General features: G+C 40.2%; 1 protein-coding gene across 1 annotated transcript in view; it reads left to right on the top strand.

The window, feature by feature from the left end:
• The first annotated feature begins 9,988 nt into the window (after positions 1 to 9,988).
• Positions 9,989 to 15,409, top strand: part of LOC139446013 (sortilin-like) — a 62,753-nt gene continuing 57,332 nt past the window's right edge. The window contains exon 1 of the mRNA XM_071227279.1: positions 9,989 to 10,269. Coding sequence (XP_071083380.1) covers positions 9,997 to 10,269 — 273 coding nt within the window. The 5' untranslated portion in view covers positions 9,989 to 9,996. The remainder of the gene's footprint in view (positions 10,270 to 15,409) is intronic.

The raw sequence follows: 15,409 nt of genomic DNA on the forward strand, positions 1-15,409 counted from the left end.
TTAGCCCTGTGATAAGTGGTATAGCTGCCAAAACCTTCCACGTCAGTATAGAACGTAGAAAATCCATCGAATATAATACTCTGTCATTTTTATGTAAGTATAAGTACTATATATATCGTTTCAATGTTTTTTCTAAAGTATGTAAGTTTTATATACGTACAACCTTTATAATAGCTCATTCTATCTTAACTTGATTTTATTGGGTATTCTATGTATGTTTTTTTAATGAGGTGAGACGGAAAATAAATCATCTGTCTGCCTGCCTGCCTGCCTGCCTGCCTCCCTGTCTGCCTGCCTGTCTGTCTGTCTGTCTGTCTGTCTGTCTATCTGTCTGATTTGTCCCAAACCTGATTGTAGTGGACAGAGCGTCTGCCCGGAGAGTGGAAGGTCGGTGGTTCGATTCCCGGCCGCGTCGTAGATATATATACCTACCAAAAGACAGTAGGAGATGGAACGTGTTACTCTGACTGCCGCTCGACATTAAGGGACAAAACAAGTAGAATGAGTCTGAGTTGGGTATCCATGTTAAGTTGTATATCAAGCGGGGGCACGGGTGGCCCAGTCGTCAAAGGCTCCACGATTCGCTGTGCAGATTTGCGTCCCTTGGGCACGCCAGAAACCTGTGATTGTGGGTTCGAATCCCGGTTCGTCCCGATTATGTTTCTAGGTTTGTCAGCACCATACCCGTGCTCGTGGGTTTCACCGAAGTGGTAAACGTCTGAGACCTGCATCACTTCGTGCTTTCCTCCCACATTAAGCTGACATGCCGTGATATGACTGGAATACTGTTAAAAGCGGCGTTAGACCCAACCCACTCACTCACTACCATAACATCAGATACTGATTGAATATATATTAGAAAATAAATCATTCAACCTAAACACTCAAAACGTCAGTATCGTAGGCGGGAAATTGCCTATTGCGACAACTTCATTGATTAAGATACAACATTCATTGACACGTCTCCACTGATACTACAATTGATTTCGTGATTAGCGCGTCATTCCAGCAGTCGTTAAAAGATGGTACTTGTTACCCTCACTTGCGCTCGGCATAGAGGGATAAAACAAGGACTGGTCTGCTCGGCGTCAGTTAAAATTGTATGCATGTTAAACTGTGGCATGGTATCTCATGCCAACACTATAAAATCGGCATAGCCCTGGACACACACACACACACACACACACACACACACACACACACACACGATCGGCCATATAAAGAATGTCGACAAAAGAGTTTCTTTTTTCGCAATTGCTTCTTGATTCAAGAAATAATCGCAACGAAACTAACTAACAAATATCAATTTTTCATTAATATTTAAATCCAGATTCATTGAGCACTGTGTCGCACAGCGGTCTAATGGGAGATAACCCATACTTACCTTCGCCAGTTCGGTTTCGCCCAAGCAATTATTCTTGGTTTCTGTCGTTTGACAACTGCTTACATTAAATAGTACTACATTCCTGACAACTAGTCATTGTCCAAATACAATGTAATGAACTTCTACTGAATCTCACCAGATACACAATGTCATACAGTTGCAATCATTGTTGAACAATAAATCACACTGCCATATATAATAATATGTACAGAGCTTGAAATAACGCTTGTTTAACGCATAGAAATATTTTGCTATAGTCTCTGCACAAAGTCTCAAGTCTCGGGGAGTTGCATGAGAAGAAGCATGAGACATGGTCCCCATCACTTCTACTACGGAGGCTGCCACTGGCCTCGGAAGTGTTACTCCTTCACTACCTACTCCTTGTTACGTATGGGTGTGACCCGTGAAGATCCGGGGTAGAATAAATCTTCAGCAACAAATGCTTGCCGTAAAAGGTGACTATGCTTGTCGTAAGAGGTGACTAACGGGATAAAGTGATCAGGCTCGCTGACTTGGTTGAAGCATGTCATCGTATCCCAATTGCATGGATTGATGCTCATGATGTCAATCACTGGAATGTCTGGTCCAGAGTCGATTATTTACAGACCGCCGTCATGTAGCTGGAATATTGCTGAGTGCGGCGTTAAACAACAAATAAAATAAACAAACTTACGGGTGTATCGCTGGCGAATGATTTTTACCTTTACAGTCGTCGCATGGGCCCCGTGACTCGACTAACATTCCGGTCGTGTCCCCCTTTTCATACCAGCACAAACAGACAGTTTTATATATGATAATGAATTCATTTACAGAAGTACGTACTAAATTCTGATTGGACAATATAAGCAATGAATATTATACAATTTCATTTGAATGGACGTTAATAAATTGACTTTACCTGATTGACATTTATGCTTATCTATCTATAATGAAGTTAAGACTTAACATGAATGACATTGGCATGTCGCTAGGGGAGTCAGCAATCTTTAATAACAAATGATGAAGATGACAAATAACAAATGATGAGAGGCCAAGCTGTGACACTTAATTATCTAAAAGAACTTTTAGTATGTGACGTCAGTTTTTACTTTAGGATATCTGACCCCAACAAGCCCAAATACCAACTAGTGACGTGTATAGCGAACTGAGAAATCTCACTCAGTGTTAAGTGTCACTGACAATTTGCTGTACGCAATCGAAATACATGCAGCGCGGTGACTGGTCAAATTGTTCCTTGCGTAAAAATATCCGCCAACAGCAATCACCTGTACTAAAGTGCTACGCTTATGGTTATTATTATTTTAAATAAACATGGTGAAAGCTGTAACTAAAATAAAACGATATTGGAACATATTATTCTGATAAAATAATAATTTCAGATACAATTTCTACCGACTTTTGCATAAATTCTTATTGAAGTTGTATCATTGGGTACATTTTAACTGAATCACCGGTAGATGCGGGAGGAAACGTGTATAAACGTGTATGTGCATTGTGTTTTGTTTTAGCCAAGATGGCGGACGTTTCCGAGCGAAAACGTATATAACGAACAACGTATATAACGAACTGATTTCTCCAGTCTTTTGTAGTTTGTTATACCCATGTTCTAATGTAGTTGATGGTATTTAGTTGCACAGAGCCTAGTGGTTAAAGCGTTCGCTCGACACGCCGAAGACCTGGGTTCGAATCCCGACATGGGTACAATGTGTGAAGCCCATTTCTGGTGACCCCCGTCGTGATATTGCTGGAATATTGCTAAAAGCGGCGTAAAACCATACTCACTCACTCACTAGTTGCACACAGGTAGTGATCCATGTGCTGTCTATCTCTCGTGTGGATTTCCACAACTGTTTGCGAGATAACCAGGGTTAAATCAGTCTGTTTTGTGAAAGCAGCAGGTTAACCTGAGCAGGTGTTGGCCTCTTGTCCAGGTGGTTGAAAAGGGTAACAATGTAGCAGTGACGCCATTTCCAATGAGTGAGTGAGTGAGTTGGGTTTAACGTCGCTTTTAACAGAATTTCAGTTATATCACGGCGTGTCAGCTTAATGTGGGAGGAAAGCCCGAAGTGATGCAGGTCTCAGACGTTTACCACGAGCACGATATGGTGCTGACAAACCTAAAAACATAATCGGGGCGAACCGGGATTCGAACCCACAATCATAGGTTTCTGGCGTGCCCAAGGGACGCAACGACACCATTTCCAAGTCTTGTTGACAGAATCCAGATCATTATCTTCCTGCATCAATCGTCCCGAAGCAAGAGAGTTAACTGACTGTAAAAGTCCTGTTTCCACCCTTGCCGAACTGGGCCGGAAGTTCTGGGTTCGATCGTAGCACCACCAGTGGTTTTATGGTTTACGTCCCTTCTATGGACCAATCAGATTCCACCTCTGATATCATTTGCTTCAAACAAAATGGCTGCGCCCTGTCAAGACGATCTGATCGATAATCAAAATCTATATTGTAATAAAATGGGTCTTACTTCGCGAAGTGCATAAATCATGCGAGCAACTTGTTTAAAAACAAGAAGTATCTGGAAAATATATGTTGACGCTAAGTTGAGAATACACATGTTTTGCAAATCCAGCAATCGACCGAAATATGCACGGCAGTTTACGAACCGGATGTCGGTTTGTTACGTGATTTTGATTGGACAATTCATAGTCTCGTTGGTCCAGCGAAAATATTACTCCATAATTGCAGCCCATTCGTCATGCACCACTCGCCCCTTTCCGTAACCTGCTTGTCCCGGAATAACACGAGTTGGTCACGAATGAATTGCAGCCTAGTTCGGCTGAAGGTACAAGTCACCGAAGCGGATCCCAACCCAACCCCAGCCCTTTTTTTAAAATCCTTGATCCACCCCTGCGTCGTTGCTACTCTTCCTACCGTCATGACTGGTTTCGGATACACGAGAAGTGACAAATGACAGAACAACGAGAAGCGCGCGTAAAATCTGATTTCTGCCTCGTTTTGCTTGAATATGTATGAGGTCCGCCCAGTGTCGCGTACCATTGTGAAGAAAGGTGTAGCGTGTCTCGTACATGTCCGCGACAAGTACGAGGGCTGGCTGAAAAGTTCTAAGCCTAAGTGGGATATCTCAATCGGATTGAAACAAACTTTTGCCACCAACAAGTACAATCATTTAATGAATCATAGACATTAGAACTGCAACTGTAGTGTTAGTATTGTCTTTGTACCAGACCATCTTGTGAACCTACCCATTGAAATCACCAGAAATGGACAAAACTGGCTATAGGGCAGTCATCAAGTACCTGCAACTGAAAGGGCTACCTCCAACACAGATACATGCTGACATGGTCTCCACTTTAGGGGATGTACCCCTTCCTTTTCCACTGTAAAGAAGTGGGCTGCGGAATTCAAGCGTGGCAGAGAGAGCCTTGACGATGACCCGCGTCCAGGAAGGCCTTCAACAGCAACCATTCCGGAAAACATTACCCGGGTGCATGACATGGTGATGGCTGATCGTATATTACGATGGACATATGCGTGTCCTGTCTCGGCTAACAACGATGCGCTTCAGCGTAGATATAGACAGAGCAGTGGCAATGTTAGCCTTTGACAATGCTTGAGAATTATTTGTTTATTCTTTCTCCATGTAATATATGTCTATATAGGCAAATTATCGAGTCTAAGGATGTATGATTTGGCCATGCTTACCCAGCTCTGACATGTATAGTTGTTTGTAATTAACGACGTGTAGAGAATTCTCGTATAGACTTGTTACACCGATCTCTTAATGTCCTATGAGCAACACGTATGTCCACGGGAGCGTAGTCAATTTTATCGTTATCACATGCGCGTGCAAAACATGCGTGCACCCTCTCTTCCTGTAACAAGCTAAATAGGTTTGCCACAGTTCTATGCACCGCCTGCTTGTCTCAAACACGTTTTGTGTATTGGTTCAACCCATTTATGACAGTTAAAGGTTCTATGAATAAATTAAGATGTGAATAGCACAAGACCACACAAGCCGTGAATTAACTATATTAACAGCTTCGTATCTTGAAAGATTTGTATTCCTAAAATATCGAAAACCTGCTTGCAACAGCGTATATTCCGTTCTTGCACGCAAATAACACAACCCTGTACATCTTGACATATGTACTTGCACACCAATAACACAACAATAACCATCTTGACATTTCTTCTTGTACACCAATAACCCAACATTGTACATCTTCACATCCGTTCTTGTACACCAATGACTCAACGATGGACATCTGGACACCAATAACACACACAACACTGTAAATATTTCTTCTTAAAAAACAATAACACAACCCTGTAACTCTTGACATCAGTTCTTGTACACTAATAGCACAACACTATAATCTGGGCATTCATTCTTGTAACAGTTTAGATATTGATATCCATTCTTGTACACTAATAACACAACCCTGTACATCTTGACATCTGTTCTTGTACACAACAACACAACCCTGTACATCTTGACATCTGTTCTTGTACACTAATAACACAACCCTGTACATCTTGTCATCTGTTCTTGTACACAACAACACAACCCTGTACATCTTGACATCTGTTCTTGTACACAATAACACAACCCTGTACATCTTGACATCTGTTCTTGTACACAACAACACAACCCTGTACATCTTGACATCTGTTCTTGTACACTAATAACACAACCCTGTACATCTTGACATCTGTTCTTGTACACAATAACACAACCCTGTACATCTTGACATCTGTTCTTGTACACAATAACACAACCCTGTACATCTTGACATCTGTTCTTGTACACAATAACACAACCCTGTACATCTTGACATCTGTTCTTGTACACAACAACACAACCCTGTACATCTTGACATCTGTTCTTGTACACAATAACACAACCCTGTACATCTTGACATCTGTTCTTGTACACAACAACACAACCCTGTACATCTTGACATCTGTTCTTGTACACAATAACACAACCCTGTACATCTTGACATCTGTTCTTGTACACAACAACACAACCCTGTACATCTTGACATCTGTTCTTGTACACTAATAACACAACCCTGTACATCTTGACATCTGTTCTTGTACACAACAACACAACCCTGTACATCTTGACATCTGTTCTTGTACACTAATAACACAACCCTGTACATCTTGACATCTGTTCTTGTACACAATAACACAACCCTGTACATCTTGACATCTGTTCTTGTACACAATAACACAACCCTGTACATCTTGACATCTGTTTTTAGTACACTAATAACACAACCCTGTACATCTTGACATCTGTTCTTGTACACAATAACACAACCCTGTACATCTTGACATCTGTTCTTGTACACTAATAACACAACCCTGTACATCTTGACATCTGTTCTTGTACACAATAACACAACCCTGTACATCTTGACATCTGTTCTTGTACACAATAACACAACCCTGTACATCTTGACATCTGTTCTTGTACACAACAACACAACCCTGTACATCTTGACATCTGTTCTTGTACACAATAACACAACCCTGTACATCTTGACATCTGTTCTTGTACACAATAACACAACCCTGTACATCTTGACATCTGTTCTTGTACACTAATAACACAACCCTGTACATCTTGACATGTATTCTTGTACACAATAACACAACCCTGTACATCATGACATCTGTTCTTGTAGACTAATAACACAACCCTGTACATCTTGACATCTGTTCTTGTACACAACAACACAACCCTGTACATCTTGACATCCATTCTTGTACACCAATAACACAACCCTGTACATCTTGACATCCGTTCTTGTACACCAAAAACACAAATTTGTCCATCTTTGCATCTCTTCTTATACAATAATAACACAACCCTGTACATCTTGCGTGTGTTCTTGCTAACCAATAACACAACAATGCACATATTGACATTTCCTCTTGTACACCAATAAAACAACAATGTACATCTTGACATTTCCTCTTATACACCATTAACACAACAGTTTCGATCTTGACATCCATTATTATACACCAATAACACAACACTGTACATCTTGATATCCGTTCTTGTACACCAGTAACTTAACATTGTACATCTTGACATGTATTCTTGTACACCAATAACTTATAATTGTACATCTTGACATATGTACTTGCACACCAATAACACAACAATGCACATCTTGACATTTCTTCTTCTGCTCCAATTACACAATAATTTGTATCTTGACCTCCGTTCTTGTACACCAATAACACAACACTGTACATATTGATATCGTTTCATATACACCAGGGGCGGTCGGGTAGCCTAGTAGCTAAAGCGTTCGCCTGTCACGCCGAAGACCCGGGTTCGATTCCATTTCTGGAACCATGCTTGCCGTGAAAGGCGACTAACGGGATCGGGTTGTCAGGCTCGCTGACTTGGATCGATGCTCATGATATTAATAACTGGATTGTCTGGTCCAGACTCGATTATTTACAGACCGCCGTCATATAGCTGGAATATTGCTGAGTGCGGCGTTAAACAACAAACCAACCAACCAATCTTGCAAGCCAACACAACAGTTTTCATTTTGACCTCCAATTACACAACACTTAACAATGTCATTATATTGGTGTGCGTGGGTCACAATGTCGAGCGGTTTCTGTGCCTCCTTCACACTGCCCATAAACGTATACACTACCCCCTTAAGTAACCACTCACCTATAATGCAGAGGTCGAAGGTCGGCTATGAGTCCTGTATACTGACATCCCAGTTACATTTCTCTAGCTCGCCACAGTTATCTCAAACATCACTCATCACACTCCGTCCCGGTTGGATGAGAGCCTTGCTCTTTACCTCTTTATAAAACTAAGTCTAAAATGCAAATTTGTGATGCAAATTTGTGCTGTGGGACGGTGGGGGTAGTCTTGTGCTTAAAACGTTAGCTCGTCACGCCGAAGGCTTGGGTCCTTCCCCACGTGGGTACAATTTGCGAAGCCCATTTCTGGTGTCCCCCGCAGTGATATTGCCGAAATATTGCTAAAATGGACGTACAAAAACTCACTCTTTCGAGTGAAAACTGTTGTTGTTGTTGTTGTTGTTGTTGTTAACACACATACACTGAGGGGCAAAAGAAAATTGTGTTTTTAATGTAATTGAAAATTGTACGAACCGTGTTAAATTTGATTATGTATATTTAACCATCACTCATTCCTGCAACAGTTCGTAAAATGTAATCTGCAGCTGTGAATCTTATGTAAAAATAAATTGGTTCAATGACGATTGCGGTAAGAAAAGAATTTGCAACCACATGACCCCTACCAATACGGAAGCCTTTTAGGGCCATTTGTTTTTTAAATTTTTTTCGATTCTATCTTGAAATTTCAAGATACTAAGTTGACATTTCAAGGTACAGAAGTTGAAATTTCAAGATACTAAGTTGAAATTTCAAGAAAGTATCGAAACTTTTAAAAAAAAACAAAAGGCCCTAAAAGGCTTCCGTACTACCATGTTTGAAATGTAAATTTGTGCCGAAGATTCTTAGATATCATTCAGCTGTTGTGTATTATGCGAATATCTCTTTTTAATTTTAAAAATCAAATTATTTTTTAAAAATAAAACCATGTAGAAGTTTTCTTTGGGTGCTGACTAAACGCCAGTGTTGTTAATCTTTTGGATATAATATTTTATTTAAGATATTTGCACTTGAGAATCAAACATTATAAAACCAACAGGAAGGTGTAGTTTATTATACGGTTTATAAATCCTCCATTGGTTCACATAACAAACGTCGATTGATTATTAACATATAAGTACTACATATGGATGACATGCAAATTCTACTTTAATTGTCTGGAAAGTGATATCACTAATTCCTTTTTATGTCACTAATTCCATTTATTGATATCTAAAAATACATCGGTTTTACTGATATCTAAAATACATCGGTTTTACTGATATCTAAAAATACATCATTTTTAACAATGTCTAAAAATACATCGGTTTTACTGATATCTAAAAATCGAACTTGAGATATCAATACTTGACTTATTGATTTCAGAGATTAAATAGTATTAAAACGGTACCCATTTTCTTAGACTTGCACAAGTCTCTAAGGTAAAAAATATTAGTTTTAGTCATAATTTCTAGATTATATAAATGACAAGAACAAGTTGCCCCTAAAGGGAACTTGCCTCCTTAGAGTGTACTGTCCGCTTATCTAGACTTGCCTATTATAAGGATCAAATTACTACACACCCATGGACTTATCTTTCAGTACAGCCTAGGAGCAAGTATCTGTGTGTGTATATATATGTGCATTCCATTGACCAAAATGTCTCTCGTTCAACGAGATCGGGAAGCCTATATATTCACTAGACTCGCTGTGTCAACATATACATGTACATTTATTTGCTTGTATGTTTTATCGAAAATAAAGATATGGCGCCTACTCTATTAACAACTAGTCTATTATCACCATAAGGCCATATACTCTTGTCGCCATTCAAACAGAAAAAAACAGTCCTATTTCAACGGAGACTGGATACAGTCTAGAACAGGGTTCGAGAATGTCTATTTTTAGCTTGCCGCTAGATGGCGTTGTGCATTTGTTTCCTCACGTGAGAGTTACTGAGATCCAAAATGGAAGCAGTCGACATGGAACGTCGATTACTTGTTATTGTTTTTGTTTTGATTTGTCTTTGTGTGAATCGTACCTGGTCAGTCCGCGAAAATGAAAATGTTGTTAGTTTTCAATCGTATGCAGTATCCGCAGAGGACGCAGTCAATTCAATATCTAGTAGGGTTAGTTTAGAACGAAGCAAACGAGACGTCTCTGATGATCAGGCGAAATGTTCCAAACAAGAACAGGACTTCCTCTCCTCTTTAAAGACAAACACACATCTTGCAAATAAGGTGAGCATATGAGTATCCTGTAGATGTGTCACTTAGCTGTTCCATCATTCATGTTACCGGTTGTCACAGATCAACTGATTGTAACCAATATACATAAGAAATAGCCTTAGCAGATTGTCCGATACGGCCGCCAAACGGTTGCCAAACGGTTGAACCAGGAAGGTCGTTTAACAGGCCATAAAGTTAGGCCTAACTGAAAATTGTGGATATGGATATGAACATTTCATACTACTGTTAATGGAAGTTGCTAGGTGTTTTCTTGAAAGATGATAATGCCACGTTTGTCAGCATGTAGTGACTAGTGGTTATCAATATTAGCATCTAAAGATGATACAAGTGCAATAATCTTAGACGAAATGTTAAGGCCCATTTCAACTCATCTCACGTCACCTGCATGATGTATTATACTTAACCATTGCTAGTCACGATATGGCTGAAATATTGCTGATGTGACTTAAAACTTAACTCACTCACTCACTCACGTCACCTGCTGTAGGTCTCAAAAGTGTGCCCAATAAAATGTCTGATTGGTTATTATTTTATCGAAGCCTTGGCAAAAGGTATTTAGGTACACATATGAAACAATCTAGTAATGAGTACATCGTAGCTGACAGTAGCTTCATGTTTATACAAACATATACAAGTCAGAAGGAATGCGTTCATAGTCAGAAAGAAATGCGAACATCAGTGACTTGTGTAACCATTGAATTTTAGTTAATTTTTAGGCAATATATCACATGACTAGCCACGGGTCTGGGTAGTCTTTAGGGCACCCAGCTCCTTCTCAGCACCCACTCGAGTACCTGAGTTACCCGTCACAGGCCTATCCTGGGGTACTCTCCTGTAGGACCTGTCCTGTCTTTTGCTGCTGTTTCCCATCATTTGTTCATCATTTGAGGTACATCATGATGTACATAGATAAGTATTCAGCCTTTAGTTCATCTAAATTGTTTTGGTCTTTAGCTAAAAATAAGAATTTAGAGCATTTTTCAGAGTATAAAGATTTGAATGGTTATATTTTGGGTTAAATGTTTCAAACATACTTCTCATGATCTTAGGTCACAGGAACAACATCATAGAAACATCACTGATGTCAACACAAGAAGACAAAATTATACTGAACAGTGTAAGGATCTCCATTTGAGCAGGAAGTCGTATCTCAATCCTTCTCATGCTAAATACATCCAGATCTTTACTAACCACCTCCCTTGGGCACGCCAGAAACCTATGATTGTGGGTTCGAATCCCGGTTCGCCCTGATTATGTTTCTAGGGTTGTCAGCACCATACCCGTGCTCATGGGTTTCACCGAAGTGGTAAACGTCTGAGACCTGCATCACTTCGGGCTTTCCTCCCACATTAAGCTGACACGCCATGATATAACTGGAATACTGTTAAAAGCGGCGTTAAACCTCACTCACTCACTCGCTACTAACCACCTCCAGTACTCTGCTGAGGCAGACATACTTGGTTCCCATTGCTGTCTCTGTCCATGCCAAAAAAATTGAAAGTGCTTTCCTGATCTGCATCATTTTTCGGTAGATTTTCATGTTATGACATAGTGAATTATTAGCTGAGGATGCTCATCTTCCCAAGGCAAGAGTGTCCACTAGCCCATATCAAAGCCTAGTTTCTGCCCTTGTCATTTCAAACCTATTTTTCTTGGCTCGATGGTAGCGTGACCCCATTTAGAACATAAGTTGTGTCCCTTGTGATGAAACCTTGATATCCAATCAGATCGCTGTTCATATTTTGAATGACTTCCTGAAAATGACTACCACGGCAGATGATTTGGTCGATCAGATGACGAAGAGACTTGAGATTTCATCCCTGACAGACAAACAAAATTACAGATTACTACAGTAAACGTTCGTTTTACTGCCACATTCTGCTCTTACATTTACAGAGGCATACATACTATTGAGACTGCACAGTATCTAGTAAACTGTAACACTGCACATCGCAGAAACATGAAATTATCAGATGGTGTTCATTTACAAATGTAAGCTAGTTGTTAAAGCATTCGACCCTGGTTCGAATCCTGACATGGGTACAATGTGTGAAGCCCATTTCTGGTATCCCCTGCCAGGATATTGCTGGAATATTACTAAAAGCGGCGTAAAACCATACTCACTCATTTACAAATAGCACTGCATCTCAGTCCCTGCAAAAGGCATTCAGTAAGTTGCACTTAGGCGAGTTAATTAAAGACTTTGAACCGCTTCAAAAATATTTGTCTCACTTTAGTTTTGGGAGTAATTTCAGAGCAAATTCGTCAGGTGATGGTTCTGGCCATAGCAGCGACAAAGTTTTCAGAACACGGATGTTGATTTTGTAAAAATTTTTTGTTTGAACTATCGATATGGGTGATAGTCCACTCAAGATTGGACCACTTTCTTAATCAGGGATGTATTACTAATACTTTGTGTAATCAATAAAACAACAACTTCTGTAGGCCATAGTCAGTGTAGGCATTTTTCACAGTTGGCAATAGTAGGCTCAGACCTAGCTGATACTTCTAGGCTTTTGGGTGTATGACTATGAAACCTGATCTTGACACCCTCGGTCCACCAACTTAACATACACCTATACTAGTGGTGGGACGATGCATTGATGGATCACACTTTTTAACTACTTGTTACAATTATCGATCACAGTCACACACGAATTAAAAAGTTTCGATTCTTACCTTACGCGTAATCTTTAATAAATGTTACACCAAGCACCAATTACCGTATTCAACATAATAAGCGCCCAGGGCGCTCTCAAAATTGGAGATAGGGGGCTCTTATTAGAATGTTATTTTGGTGAGAGAAAAAACAGAGTTAAAAGATAAATTTCATGCCTGAAATGTTTATATACGAGAGATACATTTTTCCAGAATTTAATTGCCCATAATTAAGGGTGCATATAACACGAGTACGTATTAAACACGATTAGATAAGTGTTGTGTACATTGATCAATCAGAAGAGGTGCTAACTGATATTGTTCACTAGCCAGTATATTAGTAAATATCGCCGTGGGCGCTTATAAGAGCAGGGCGCTTATTACGTCGAATACGGTACTTGTGAAAGTGAGTAGTGAAAATATTTTTATCCATTGCGGCATACTTGACACTGTCAACTTTGAATCGTCAGTGTGCGATATATTTGGCCATTGTCTATTGAAAAGATTGCTCACGCACCACAGATAAGATCACATGTAAGTATCGTGATACATATTGGATCGTGAGCAAGGTATCGTGATATGTATCGGGTTGCACATTTGGTCTATCGATCAGCCCTGACCTATACACACACCTGTATGGTGACTTTTTATGGGTTGTTTCCTGGGTTGATTACATAAGCAATTATCAATCATTGTGATTACCTTGTCATGCTATTTTTGTATTGATTGGCTGTTATATTTTCAATGGAAAATATCTAATTACCAAACAGCAAGCAGACTAGAATGAATAGATGTGAGTCTTAATGATCGTTTATTGGTTGTCATAAAGATGTAGGAAGATGAAACCACTTTCCACTCTGACTTTGAGAAACAACTATAAAAATTTCAGTTCCTGACAAACAGATTGAGACAAATGGATTTTAAGGATATTATGCTTTGTTGCCATGGTAACATCACAAACTTCCTGTCACCTCTCTAATGGTCTATGTAACTAAGCTACCTCCATATTGTTAACATACCTTTTGCATAACATGTGCTCATAGTGTTATTTTTGAAACTGTTTGTATGACCATGATGACACTAAGAACTCCCATCTGCCTTTTGCTATTCTGATGCCACAAATAATTTTTTTCTGTTTCCATGGATACAAATTTGGACTTTCTGGAGCAGAATTCGAAAACTGTAATTTAGGATAGAAACCGTGTTAGTCAGTATACACATTCACCATAAACTAGTTTATTTAAGCATATGGTTGCAATGGGCACAGGTGACCAAGCTGTTTAGGGGGCTGTAACAGCGTTAGAAATTGGTACTAATCTTGTAGTCCTTACCATAAGGTATCCTAAGAAATTGGCCCATTGTTATCATTATAAGGACTAGTGGACAAAAACTGGTAGTTTCTAACCCTGTGTAATAAACTGTGCAGAGTTGCATCCCTTAGGGATCATGGGTTCAAATCCCACTGATAAATGTCTCAGAGCTACGTCACTTCAGGTATTAATTTAATAGGTCTGGGCCCTGGTTCACAAGGCAGTCGTAGCATTAAGACGATTATAACTCCCATACTTTAACATAGACTTACGACAGTCGTAGCCCTACAATTATTTTGTGGAACAGGTTCTGGCCTTATTGTGACTCTGTCGTGCTCAGAATCGAGAGCTGATATTTTGGAAGGAGTTTTATTTGCAAAATCAATTGTATGTTGTGCGTACCTGATGCATAAAAGTGCTACATCTCAGTTATGGTCTTCAGCAACCCATGCTTACTGTAAAAGGCGACTACGCTTGTCGTAAGAGGCGATTAACGGGATTGGGGGGTCAGGCTCGCTGACTTGGTTGATGCATGTAATCGATCCCAGTTGCGTGTGTAGCAGGGCGTGGAGTCATCCCACAGATGACATCCTTACCTTGTCAGCTTGCTGACGGGGTTAACCTCTTTGGTCATGTGGACAAGGCGTCCGACCTCCGATCAGAAGGTCCGTGGTTCGAATCCCATCACGGGACTCGGACGTTTTATGGCCGCTACATTGGCGCCCAACGTGGGGCTGAGCACGTTCATATCAAATTTGAGCAAAATAAGCCTCAGTACCCTACTATGCGGCCCGGGACGTGCCTTCTGTTGACGGGGGAGTATGTAGCAGGGCGTGGAGTCATCCCACAGATGACATCCTTACCTTGTCAGCTTGCTGATGGGGTTAACCTCTTTGGTCATGTGGACAAGGCGTCCGACCTCCGATCAGAAGGTCCGTGGTTCGAATCCCATCACGGGACTCGGACATTTTATGGCCGCTACACGTGGATTGATGCTCATGATATTAATCACTGGATTGTCTGGTCCAGACTCGATTATTTACAGACCGCCGTCATATAGATGGAATATCGCTGAGTGTGGCGTTAAACAACAAACAAACCAACCAACAGTTATGGTCACTGATATACAATATACTTGGGACATCACATGGGAAGAAGTCTAC

The sequence above is a fragment of the Haliotis cracherodii genome, unplaced genomic scaffold (genome assembly GCF_022045235.1).
Source record: "Haliotis cracherodii isolate W230 unplaced genomic scaffold, xgHalCrac1.p SCAF_6, whole genome shotgun sequence".
Lineage (NCBI taxonomy): Eukaryota > Metazoa > Mollusca > Gastropoda > Lepetellida > Haliotidae > Haliotis > Haliotis cracherodii.